This window comes from Crotalus tigris, unplaced genomic scaffold (assembly GCF_016545835.1).
Source record: "Crotalus tigris isolate CLP2741 ecotype Arizona unplaced genomic scaffold, ASM1654583v1 scf7180000017541.2806704, whole genome shotgun sequence".
Classification (NCBI taxonomy): Eukaryota; Metazoa; Chordata; class Lepidosauria; order Squamata; family Viperidae; genus Crotalus; species Crotalus tigris.
Window position 1 is genome coordinate 825,698 of NW_024096462.1, and position 13,448 is coordinate 839,145.

Consider the following 13,448-nt stretch of genomic DNA (forward strand, 5'->3'; position numbering starts at 1 on the left):
TTAGGAATTGTCCATGGACAATTAGAGAATGTTCATGCAACATTCTTCTGAGCTGTATTTCTCTATCTGCATATGCATTCAAACCTCTGGTTAGCATTGCTAACTATAGAGGTACTAAAATTCTCAAAATGCATGTATCCTAGCTTGTTTTTTTCAGTGAAGGTAAAGTGGCATGAATCGTCATGTGCTTTTCAGCCATCCATTCCTTTTGATAAAGAAGTGTAAGAAACTATGTGATTTTACACATGGAGCTAAGCAATAGTCAGGATATTCTTGTATTGTCATCAAAGGTTGGATTCCAGACACTCTGGACTTCGAACTCTGCATATCCCATTTCAACATTTCTTCCACCACCAAAATTCAGTTTATAAAAAAACAACGAGACTTGCTCAGAGTTTGCAATGCATTTGATTTCCCAAAAGTATGGATGGAATTAACCAGCTTTGGGAGAGGAGGGATTATGCTTCAGTTCTCCAAGGAGGAGTCAAATAATTGTTGGTTAACTTAAAAAATTATGAAATTATAGTTTGAGATTTTAAATAGGTTTGCACTAGGACAGGTATCATATCAGCCACTTGTGTCATCTTAAAGAGATACTTTTGTCTACCAAGTAGTGGTTCATCAGAATAACAGAATAACAGAGTTGGAAGGGATCTTTGAGGTCTTCTAGTCCAACCTCCTGCTCAAACAAGAGACTGGCTGTCCAGTCTCTTCTTAAAAGCCTCCAGCGATGGAGTGCCTTCAACTTCTGAAAGCAAGCTGCTTCACTGGTTAATTGTTCTCATTGTTAGGAAATTTCTCCTTAATTCTAGGTTGCTTCTCTACTTGATTAGTTTCCATCCATTGTTTCTTGTCTTGCCTTCTGGTGCTTTGGAAAATAGGTTGACTCCCATTTCTTTGTGGCAGCCCTTCAAATATTGGAACACTGCTATTATGTCATTCCAGTCCTTCTTTTCACTACACTAGACATACCCAATTCCTGCAACTGTTCTTCATATGATTTAGCCTCCAGCCCTCTAATCATCTTTGTTGCTGTTTTCTGCACTCTTTCCAGAGTCTCAACATCTTTAGTTTAACAATTCATTAAAGGATAGATATTCCCTACTGTAACTCCAGTAGTTCATTTTTCATGACAGATGAGCACGCAGTGACTAAACATATAATAAAATGTCTTCTACGTAATTAGAGAAAATTCTCCATCATTTCTAGCTTCCTTTGTGCAAGCTTTTGTAGTTATTGTACAAAGGCACATTGAGTCACATTACAACCCACTTATAGTCTGAAGTAGCATAGTTGAAAAATAGGTCCACCTCTTCATCAGCTGTCTGGGACAGCATAGGTTTCAAATCCAGTGGAGGCTAGCTTGTTTATATTTCCTTGTGTTGTGCAACTGTTCCATGCTGGGGATATTCTGAATATTGGTATTTTTTTTTATTGTAGTTTTTTTTAAATGACAATTAAAAATCTAAAAACTAATGCAAACTAAAAAAAATAAACGAATAAAAAAAAGAGTAGAAAAAATAAAAATTAAAAATAGGAATATAGTAAAGAAAAAGAAAATGATAAAGAAATAACTTTTCATCACAAAAATTATCAACAATTTTAGCAACTTATCACCTTTTCTTAAAATATAACAAATGTTCTCTTCTTCTCATCTGCCATTTGATCCTTAGCAGCAAAAGTCCACTGGAGGTAGATAAAGATAATAACATATCTATTTTAAACATGATCAAAAAGATCTGTTTTATATTCCTTCCTTTTAGCAATCTTGATCATTAATCCTTCAAATAATGTCCTAGAACTTGATTTCTTTTCTCTTTTTGTCTCACACAATTTTTCAAACCTTTACTAAGTCTCTTTTCTAAAGAAGTCTCTTTTATAAATCCAATGTAAGAAAATTATTTAAGTTACTCTTTTGATTTATTATTTGTTTATCTCTTTTAATTACTAAGGTATCATCCGGTTTCATTTATATGTCTAGTGTAGCATCTTTTTCCATGATATTTTTGTAGCCTGCCATTTTAAAATCCACTTTCTGATTGTCCAGTAAAACCTGTTCCTACTCCATAACATCTTTTAAACACAGTCTATCTACAGAACCACATTCTTAAAATTAACTTCTGGGTCCATTGTTCAAAAATATCCTTTAATATATCCACTGTTAAAATATTTTTCTGTATTTTGCATTTGTAAGTCAAATTTAAGCATTCTTCTCTTTTAATTATGTTTAGTTCCCTCCAGTGTCCAACCAAGTCTCATCATATTGGGTTTTTTTTTAAAGAATTCTAAATAAAGGCATTTTCCTATAGGAAGGATTCGCATAATTAATTCCAAAGTATTATTTCAAATCCATCTGGACCTTTAGTCCATTTCTAACATCCTAAAATGAAACTTTTAATCATTCTTTTCCTGTTTATTCCAAAATAATTTTTTAAAAGTCCTTAAATTTTTATTTAAAACTTCTTTTGTCAAGGATTAAAGAAAACTCATGCAGTGCTGTTAAGCTTGCTGATCCAAAGGTTTGCAATGGCTGAAAGGCAATTAACAAGCAATTTCCAAAAGTAATTAAAAAGGAAACATATAAAGCCAATATCTTTTGAAAAAGTGCTAACTATGGTTTGAAGTAGATAGCTGTTCGCTTGTTTCTCAGAGCTCTAACCTTGCCAGAGACAGCTATCTTGTGTTTCCTTGTGAGGAACAAATGTATGGAGTGCTTGTGGGTGATCTCAAGTTCTCTCTTTGTCCAGAGGGGAATTACAAAGAGCTGGTCTACTCATTGCCAGGTCTTCATTCCACAATGGATATCACTTCTACTTTTAGTGGAGCCATCTTCAGTTCACCATTTGTTATTTAGAAGTCTGAAAGATCAGCATTTCTGATTATATTTTTTCTTGACTTTTATTCCTGACTTTCTTTCCAGTATATTGCTTACTTAATGTTCCATGCAACAGAAGGGATTTTCTTTCTCTTCCTTCACAGTTCCAACACTTGTCACTTGTCACATTCTTGGCTTGATCTTTAATGCCCAATATGTCCTGAACATAATTTTGTAGCTTCATTCAGTTTTAGCTTCAGCTCTTTTGCCTTTTTTTTTTTTTAAAGCCTTGGAAATAGATTTGTGAGAGGCCTAAGTGTATTAGTCTTTATACATTGCATTGGCCCTTATTTCAAGAACTTTCCTTTGGGACAGCATTCATCTATATACTACTAAAGCTCTCATTATGTTTATCTTTCTGTTTGTACCTTCAGGTTGCATTATACCACAACATTTTTAATCAAGGGGCCTACAATCCACTGACTTAAGGAATGCATAGAAAATCCAGGATTCATGTGGAATTGAAATTTATATGATGTTCAGACAATTTTATTTGCAAAGTTGTGGCTGTTGCGACATTCATGCACTCTGCCAGCTTCCCACAAACAAAGTCAATGGGGAAACCAATTGTCTATGAAGATTCTCAGTCATTCAGGTTGTCTCCCTGTTGACTTTTAGAGTGTTAATGATTCTTAGTGAGTAGACAAAAATGCCAATCCAGTCTAAATATCTAGCTGACAGTGTGACGAGCACCACCCAAGTCCCATGCTATGACTTCTTGTAGTGCATCCCTCTGGATCCTAGCTGATATTATAGTATGTTCTGTGAGAGTCAAGGTAGACCCTTGGTGAGATCCAAGATCCTATGTATCTTTCCTGTTACAGCAATGGCACAATTCGGTTTTTATGTTTTCATATTTTACTCGTACACTGCCCAGAGTCAACTCTGTAATGGAGATGGGAGATTTCTAAATTTGATATAAATATAAATACAAATAATTAAATAAAATTATTATTAGAATTTGAGCAAAATGAAATTGACAAGATCGCAAAGGAAAAAAGAAGCTAAACCAGTAGACAGAAACAAGGAAGACAGAAAGAAAAGCGGTGGACAATAATCTATGGGGTGAGGTCAAATGAGGGCATTTCCCATCAGCATCCTGCTATTACTAAGCAATGTTTCTTCCTGAAATGCCTGTCCAAAATAATACATTAGAATGCTGGCAGATTAATTTTAGAGATGTTTATATCGTTAGCACTCAGTGCTAAAGGAGGTGGGTGGGTGTTGAAAATAAGTAGCCAAAAGGTTATGTAATTTATGGACAATCACAAACTGCCATATTATGGACAATAGGGAGATGGGGAGACATGAAAAGTGTTTCCTCTTATTCCCAAGGAATAGAGCCACAATAATTGATGGAACTGGTAATTTTTAATTTTCAAGATACCAGCCAAATGAGAATATTAAGGGAATATAACTTAACAGAATTAACTGGCCAGCATAAAACTCAAGAGGAAACATTCTAAGCTAGCAGAATGTGTCAGATCAGGTCTGAAACAAGATCATAAATCTTGTTTTGTCACTTCTGTTTGCTGCAACTTTGCAAAGTAGTATGGCTTTGTGCAGCCATCTTGAAGAGGTACATAATAATAATAATAATAATAGTAGTAGTAGTAGTAGTAGTAGTAGTAGTAGTAGTAGTAGTGTAGTAGTAGTAGTAGTAGTAAAGTTGGAAGGGACCTTGGACATCATCTAATCCAACACCCTGCTCAGGCAGGAAACCTTATACCATTTCGGACAAATGGCTGTCCAGTCTCTTCTTAAAAACTTCCAGTGTTGGAGCATTCACCGCTTCTGGAGGCAGGTTGTTCCACTGGTTAATTATTCTAACTGTCAGGAAGTTTCTCCTTATTCTAGGTTGCTTCTATCCTTGATTAGTTTCCATTCGTTGCTTCTTCTCTTGCCTTTAGGTGCTTTGGAGAATAGCTTGACTCCCTCTTCTTTGTGGCAGCCCCTGAGATATTGGAACACTGCTATCATGTCCCCCCTTGTCCTTCTCTTCATTAAACTAGACATACCCAATTCCAGCAGCCGTTCCTTACATGCTTTAGCCTCCAGTCCCCTAATCATCTTTGCATTACTAAACCTTGATTCAAGGCCTAAGGTTTTTCAGCTTTCAATCTCAGGAGTCCTAGAATCCAGCTGTATTGGTCTGATTAGTTCAAATAGTAATAAAGTGATAGCTATTGAAGTTAAATGAAAGGAAACTAGAGAGCAAGAGAAAGTTCAGGTATTTTCATTCAATCTTGCATGCGCTTTAATTTTCCAGTTCACTTTCTTTGCTCCCCAATCTTGCCTTCCTTGTTGTTGTCTTCTCCACCCACCCTTCTTCCCACCACAATGCCAAAAAAAGATTCACAGTTAGTGCATTGTACACCACCATCATGGTGCTTGAGTGCAGAAAAAGAAAGCAGAAAAAAACCTTTAGATTCATTTTTAGCCATCATATATTTACCAGATTTTGTAAACTTTGCCCTCGTTCTGTTTAGTTTCTTATTTATCAACAATGTCCATATCCAGTGTCTCTAGAAACATAACCTGTTATGAGCTGGAGGCTTTCTAAGATTCCAGAGTCTAAAATCTAAAATTCTCAAAGTTACCCAACTGATCTATCTTTTAATGCATATCCTGCATAATGTACACCAAGGGTGTCAAACTGGCAGCCAACAGGCTGGATACGTTATGCACAGGCCTCACCCACCCTGGTTCAGCAAAGGCAAAAAACTGTGATGCACAGTGGTGGGATTCAAATACGTGAACAACTGTTTCTCTGTGTGGATGCCACTTCCGGAAGTCCATTTTGAGCCAAGGCAACAAAAAATTAGCTACCGCTTGTGCCAAAGTGGTGCGAACTGGCTGAATCCCACCACTGGTGATATATCACATTAGGTCACATGGCGCTATCGAGTTTGATACCCATGATGTACACTGACTATCAGCTCTAGATTGGAGAAGGGGAAGTTTATTTCCATATGCAATCTTGAGGGAAACACAGCTCAACAGATTGCTAGACTGGTGTGAGCTGTTCCTCTTTACAAAATCTGGAATGGCCTTCCCCTTCTCCATCCCTCCCTCAATGCATTTCTGAAACACCAGTTGGGTACAGTCACACACAAGCATTCACTGCCTTGGGTCTGCAAGCATGGGATCCCCTTGCCTTCAATCTTAAAAAACCCAAATCTGTTAATGGTCTGCAAGGATGGCAGGCAGTCATAGAAGAACCAAATTATTTCCCTAGGGTGTCATGAAGGTGGAGGAAGAACAGAAAACAGAAGCAGGCTGTGGAGGGCATGGCATCTAGTTTCACTTCACAATGATTAGGACAGCTATTAGATGGCAGAAAAGAGACACAGAAGACTACCTCTTTTTTGCTTACTATGGCAGAGATCTCCAACTTCAGCAACTTTAAGACTTGTGGGCTTCAACTCCCAGAATTCCTCAGCCAGCAAAGCTGGCTGAGGAATTCTGGGAGTTGAAGCCCACAAGTCTTAAAGTTGTCAAGATTGAGGACCCCTGTACTACCACCGTAGTTCTCTAGAAACTAATTTGATAGCCCTAAATCTTGATGCAACTTCTTGTTACCATTCCACCCCCAACAGTGCACTTGAGCCATCTGATAGCGGTTTGTCTATGCAATCCCTGAGCAGCAGAACATGTGGACTCCCCTGAGTATAGATGCTAGGTTTTTAAATGTTGACTAATATTGGGATGGGTTTCTGATTTGAGAGGTTTTCCTGGGATTAGGGAGCTGTGCTTGAGCCTCTGTGATTAATGAAGGCATGTGACACAAATCATCTTTACAGTATTTTTGCACTGGACCAATCTTGGCTGCCTTACAAAGTCATTCTGTGTAGATCATTTTTCATTGTAAGCAAACATGCAGTACTACGAGGGCAATTCGGAAATAAACCTCCGTTTGATTATCAATGACAGACACTCACGGATACAGAACTTTTATTATACAAATTAGAAACCTACAACATTACATTACTTTTTGACATAGTCGCCATTCAAATTGGGGCACTTGTCATAACGTTTTACAAGATTTGAGATTCCTTCCGCAAAAAAATCTCCCACCTGGGAATGAAGCCACCCTGTAACAGCATTGTGAACCCATTCAGTGTGTTTTGTGCTCCTCAGAAAGGAGTTTTGGTACCCAACAAGCATCGAACTTGAGGTATTCCAAATTTTCTGTCACTACCTCATCCAAAGAGTTCGAGAAATTTGGGGAAAGTGTAAAGAAAATGCAGATATTGTGAACCGATGGACTTCCCGGAACGTTTTGTCAATTTCCTGTGTGAGTTCATCGCTGACTACAGATGGGCAGCCACTTCTTGCCTCATTGTGCAAGTCAGTTCATCCATCTTTAAACCTGCAACACCATTGATGTAAGATACCTTCACTCATCACGTTTGGTCCATAAACATTACACAGTTCACGATGAATCGCAGCTGCCGAAAGTTTTTTTCACACACAGGAATCGTGTTACTGCACGCACTTCACATTTGGAGGGATTTACTATGGCTAGGTTCATTTTTAATTGATCTAGCACAGTGGTTCTCAACCTGTCTAATGCCGTGACCCCATAATACAGTTCCCCATGTTGTGGTGACCCCCAAGTGGGTGTGGCCACCAATAAGAGGGAGTAGGACAGCTAGGGAAAAGGGGAAAAAAATGGCGGACTGCGTGGTTTGGCGACCCCCGTGAAATGGTCGTTCGACCCCAAATGGGGTCCCGACCCACAGGTTGAGAACCACTGATCTAGCAGATGAGTCAACTGCAACACAACCTTCTTTCACTCCTCACTGCCTACTGAACTACTGCACACGGTGCCATAGGATGGGCGTCGCTATTCCCGTCTATTTCTCTCACTTACTCAAATGAAGGTTTATTTCCAAATTGCCCTCGTACACTGTCATGGCAATTTAAGCAAGTGTGCTAAAATGGGCACTCCTTGGACTTTGAGGAAAGAAATGGTGGACTGAAGATAGTTTAACAAAAAAGCAGAGTTGATAACCATAGCAGAATAAAAAGTCAGCCAGTAGACTGGTTCTTTGTCATTCCTCTTCAGACAAGGAGAGGACTTGAGATAACCCACAAGTGTTCCAGTCAGAAACCCTTTATATCTCTACAAGCATTGGCATATTCTTGAATTTGCAGAAAGCTGCTTGTTGAACAGGGGTGGCACTCTTTTGGCCATGAAACAATCAGCACAAATCAGTTGTGTGCTGCACTCATGGAAAATTAATGGCCCCACTATTGATTGGTTGTGTGAAGCAAGGAGTGAAAATATTCTTGCTTCCACTGAAATCTGTCTTCTGACTAGCTAAGCATCAGCTGTTTTAAGGCACAATATTTCGCTGTAGGTACCTGAATCCTCTTCAAAAGAAAGGCTATAAACGAAGCTCCCCGGAGGATGTTCAGCTGCTCGGCGATACCAAAGGGGGAAGTGGTCCATGGTGAAAATGCTTTCCTTATCATAACTGGTTAAAAAGTTCCTGGAGTTGAAAAAAGAAGGAAGAAAAAGCTACATGACCATATCACATAATTTCAAAGCATGTAAAACATTAAAAAAAATATTTTCATCCAATCAAGTGTCTTGTGTGCAAAACACACACCATATTGCATATCCATCTCTTTCACTTCTCCATTTATCAAAATTCTGAATATTTCCTTTTTTGTACTTTGATGTCTCTGCTTGGCATCTTTTTATTGCTTGCTTTGCACTGCACCGCATAGACAGCATATTATACTCCTTCTCATTGTATGCCTATTCACTTCCTTTCTGGGATTTGCCATTTCCAGAACTTGAGCTGGATAATTAGAAATCAGAAGAAGAAGCCCACAGCAACCACAGGTACTCAATGTACATCTGTACATCTCTAGTGCTCTGCATCTATTCTTCCTCTGCATCACACACACCTACTTTGATTAATTCCAGGAGCCCAAAAATATGAATGGAGATCCACCCAACTATAGAATGAAGTATTTTGCAGGCAACATAGAGTCACACTCCACCAAGCTGACAATGTTTCCAGGATGACTAGGGGTGTCATTGATGTGCCAAGAATGAGGCCTGCTTTGGAAAGCTTCAACATCTGCCTGTCTTATACTGGCAAAAGACGTTGCGACAGGATAAAATGTATGGCTGGAGGAAAGCAGTTGGGTGTGTACCAAGATTTGATTTTTTTGAAGGAAGGCACATGACGCAAGACAAGAACAGGTAGGCAGAAAACAGAGAAATGCTTCAATACTGGACTTTCATTCTATGCATGATCAGAAATATAGATTTTATATATAGCTGTTTCTTTTAAGTTGGCATTCCTTGCCCTCCCTTTTTAAAATCTTCCAATTGTTCAGAAAATATGGTCCATGAATGTTTTAGCATCTAGTAAGACTAGACTCCATGCAGACAAGTGAAAAGCTTATTTTACTCAGGGATGTCTTCTTAAAACTCTCTCCTCCGCCCCCACCTTCCAAGTGCTTCTGTGTACAACACAACTACTCCAACTTGACTAACATAAGGAGTGGCAACAGATGATGATGGTGTTGCAGAAATGAAATTAAAAGAAAAAAATACTGATTAATATGTAATGGTCTATTGCCGTGGTGGCGAACCTATGGTACGGGTGCCAGAGGCGGCACTCAGACCCTTCTCTGTGGGCGTGTGCGCCGTCACTCTCATCCTAGGCCTTCAGCTGGGTTTTATAAAACCTTTTTGCTTTAGGCCTCTGCCACCGTGTACAAAAAAAAAGGTTCAATCAATCAATTTCAACTTCTTGCGAAAAAAAAATATCTCACAAGTTTGGAATTGATTGATTGAATTTTTTAGTCCCACCCAGTCTGCTGTTACCACCGCAGCCATGCCCACCCAATGGGCCACACCCACCTGGCACCCGACGATGCATAAGTGGGTTTTGGGTTGCAGTTTGGGCACTCGGTCTCTAAAAGGTTTGCCATCACTGGTCTGTTGCTTAAACCCTGTGCAGATCTGTATGCCTTAGACTTGATAAATCCTATCTGAAGAAAGTGTGTTTTACTTTTTGGTAAATATGCAAATTATATTAGCTCCTCTTAGCTGCCTACTCTTATTTTGACCATGATACTTTGGTTCCCAAGCAGACTGAAATACATCTCATTCATAGGGTGTAATACATCTCATTCACGAGGTGAAATACATCTCATTCACAGTGCATGTCTTTTTCCTTTCCTTTTTTTTTTTTAACCAACAGTATACTGTACACAAGTATGTGTGTCATTTTATTATCCATTACAGAACTCCTGGAAAGATGAACAGGTGTTGTTTTACAGCTTATAGCTTCATTTTATAAACATTTTTAAATAAACTGTGTCTCCCAGGACAGGTTTAGACAGATATATTAGATTCTCAAGGCAAACTTTGACTATATAAACCCTATGTTCCCAATTTTAAAGCATACAGAGCAATCAGGATAACCAATCAGAACAAAATGTCCAAAGTATTTTGAAACCCAAGATTGATACGGACTATACAGGGCATACTTTAAGCCTGAGTTATTAAAGTTGTGAACATCAGATACTCTCATGTTGATATACAGCTAAATACACAGAACTGATCTTTAGACTTGCCTTTTACATATCTGAAAGTCCCTTGGAGAGTAATGCAAATTTATCTTTGCAAATCACAACCTATAACCACTATTTCCTTTATTTTTCCAATATGCAATATGCAGGTCAAATGTGAATGCATCACACATGCATGAAATAGTGATCCTTTATGAAAAAAAATCTGCTGAGTCACAATATATTGAATTAAATGAATTATAATATATTGATTTAAAACAAGATAGAAAAAATTATTTTATGCACTAGCTGCTGTTGTACTGATAGGCCATTAGGTACAACAGATTATAGATTGTTTGATGTGCACTAGTCATGTTGAAATAGGTCCTGTAAGCATCTAGCGAACTATAGTCAGGGTGCACAAAAGGACAAGGATTGGAGGATTAAGCATTTTCTCTGTAACTGATGGTAAGAAATATGGTTCCAGTAGACTTGCTCCTTTATATTTTCCTTCCTTCCTTCCTTCCTTCCTTCCTTCCTTCCTTCCTTCCTTCCTTCCTTCCTTCCTTCCTTCCTTCCTTCCTTCCTTCCTCCCTCCCTCCCTCCCTCCCTCCCTCATGGTCATCATGCATGAGAACTCTCAACCAACCATATAATGAAGTAGAAATATCTAAGGACATACAGATAACTTTTAACAACAACAAAAGTATCAAGTATGAGACCAATTTATGCTAGAAAGAAGATATTTATTTTTTTATAGAATTCATGTATCCCTTCATTCCAATGACGTTCTGCTATTGCTGTTGCTAAACAACAATAAAATAAGATTAGGACCAAATAAACTAATTATGACATCAACAGTCTATCCATCTGGCATCAGTGTTTCTACCACAATTCCATTTCCAGAAGTGTTCCAAATAATAATAATAACCCCTCCCCACACACACAAATTGTTATAAGTCTTCAGAAGACCCTGAATGTCGGAGCCCTTCTACTTTAAACTGCAAGCTCTTCAGAGGAGGAAAGTCTTTCAGGGAGCAGGCAGATGGTCTCACGGGTATTGAAACCCCAAACCACGCATGGCTTTGTAGGTGATATGTAACACCATGAATTAAAGTTGAAGGTAAAAGTTTCCCCTCTCCACTTGTGCCTGACTCAAGGGGGAGGTGTTCATCGTTCTTATCTGAGGGAACCAGTGTTGTCCAAAGACACTTTTGTGGTCATATGGCCAGCATGACTGTATGCTGAGGCACATAGAAACACCATGAATTATGGCAGACAAAACTAAGAAATTCACAAGGATATTCCTGTAAAAGAATACCTTCTTCTGGGAGCAAGCTTCTTCACAACTAGTTCAGTATAATGACAATCAACTTCAGTGGTGATCCTAGATTAGCTAACAATAACTGGAATCCTAGGTAAGCCATGTAACTAATACCAACAAATGATATTTGTTTTTTTAAATGTTGATTATTTCCCTCAAAGTTTGATAGCTTAGTTGACCAGTGAGTTCATTTCTATGGATAGACTATTATGGAACATGGTGAAATGATATCAAAGAATATAATTTTCCCCCCTTTTTTTGAAAAAAAGCATTCTTTAGAAGGAACTGTTTTAACTGTCTTACTCTGTGTATTTTTTAAGCTGGGTGGCTTCTGGAGTGGTAGCCATATCAAATTGAATTAAGTGAAGAATAGGAAAGAGAAGAGAAGAGAAGAGAATGTCCAGTTGGTAAGAAGGGACAGCATTTTAATAGTTCCCTTTTGCACAGCACTGAGTCAAAGAAATGGCAAGGTTAAGAAATATTAACTAAGCTCCACCACACTAATATTATCCCAACCCATCTCAAAGAGCATCCCTTAAAGTGACACACAAAACCCCCATAAAACCCTATAAATTGGAATGATGGCAACTGGAGTTGATAAATTATGGATCTCCTACTTCATCTTTTGCTAGGGGCAGACTGCTGCATAAAGCAGTGAAAGATATGTAACAATGGAAGAACTGGAGGAAAAGATAATAGAAAAGCTTTCCCTTTTTCCAGCAATATATTTGAACAATAGGAAAAAAAGGAAGACCTACCTATCCCACATGTCACTTCCAAACTTAGGGAGGGAACATTTTGCTCTATTTTGAGAATGTCAATGCAAACAATTCAGCAAACTCTAGGAAAAAGCCCATTTATGAAGGATTATCTCACAATGATTGTAATATCTAATGTTTGCTTTCATGTGTGAATTATAAATAGATACTTCCAGTAGCCTCTCATATTCTCAAATATCTTGATTTTCAGTTATTTCATATGACCAGCTGTCAATTTTCAGCTGTGAACAAAAGTTATGAATATTCTGTGGTAAATAAATCTAATTGTAAACGATTTATATTTGACTTAATTAGATCTGCAGAGAAGCTTATATTGAAATTCAAAGTCATTATAGTAATCAAAGAAGAAAATAATTATGAGGCTTAAAATTACACCAGACTTTTCTAAATCCGATATGCAGCATGCATGCCAAATCAAAATCAAATTGATTTAGGGCAATATAAAAGGCCCTTAGATAATCTACCTAAATCTTGAAAATGGAGGTGCCTAGAGCAGAACCATTATGAATGATTTCAGTGAAGTTCTCAAGGTGCAAATTCTTCTCTATCACCTATTTTTGGATGTTTGAAAGAAAGAGAGAAATGCCAAAATTAAATCTAGGATCTGCTGTTTGCAGTATCTAATACTGAGCTATGATGCCCTTCTTATCACAGTATTATTAATATGTAATAAGCCAATGCAGAATGGTCTTCTTAGAGAATCATCTCTAATTCCATTTTCATTTTCAGAAATTATGTCTGTCTTGTAAAATTGGCATCTTATAATTTCTCAACAACTATTGAATTTTCTCCCAGTCTCAGGACAGTGTATTCAGGCTTGACAATTATGTTGATTTTTTTTTTTTGCAGATGATACACAGATTGAGCTCTGTAGAAAAAGATGGGTCGCTCTAAGAGAGTAACAATAGCATGGATAAAGTGCTTATAG

At 37.9% G+C, this 13,448-nt stretch overlaps 1 protein-coding gene across 8 annotated transcripts in view; it reads right to left on the minus strand.

The window, feature by feature from the left end:
• CACNA2D4 (calcium voltage-gated channel auxiliary subunit alpha2delta 4) overlaps window positions 1-13,448 on the minus strand; it is a 170,241-nt gene that overhangs the window by 87,866 nt on the left and 68,927 nt on the right. For all 8 annotated transcript variants that reach the window (XR_005558608.1, XM_039358511.1, XM_039358668.1 and 5 more), the window contains one exon: window positions 8,246-8,373. Coding sequence is in view for 7 of the 8 variants with exons in the window: in XM_039358511.1 (XP_039214445.1) it covers window positions 8,246-8,373 (128 nt within the window). In the remaining variant the exon portion in view is untranslated. The remainder of the gene's footprint in view (window positions 1-8,245; window positions 8,374-13,448) is intronic.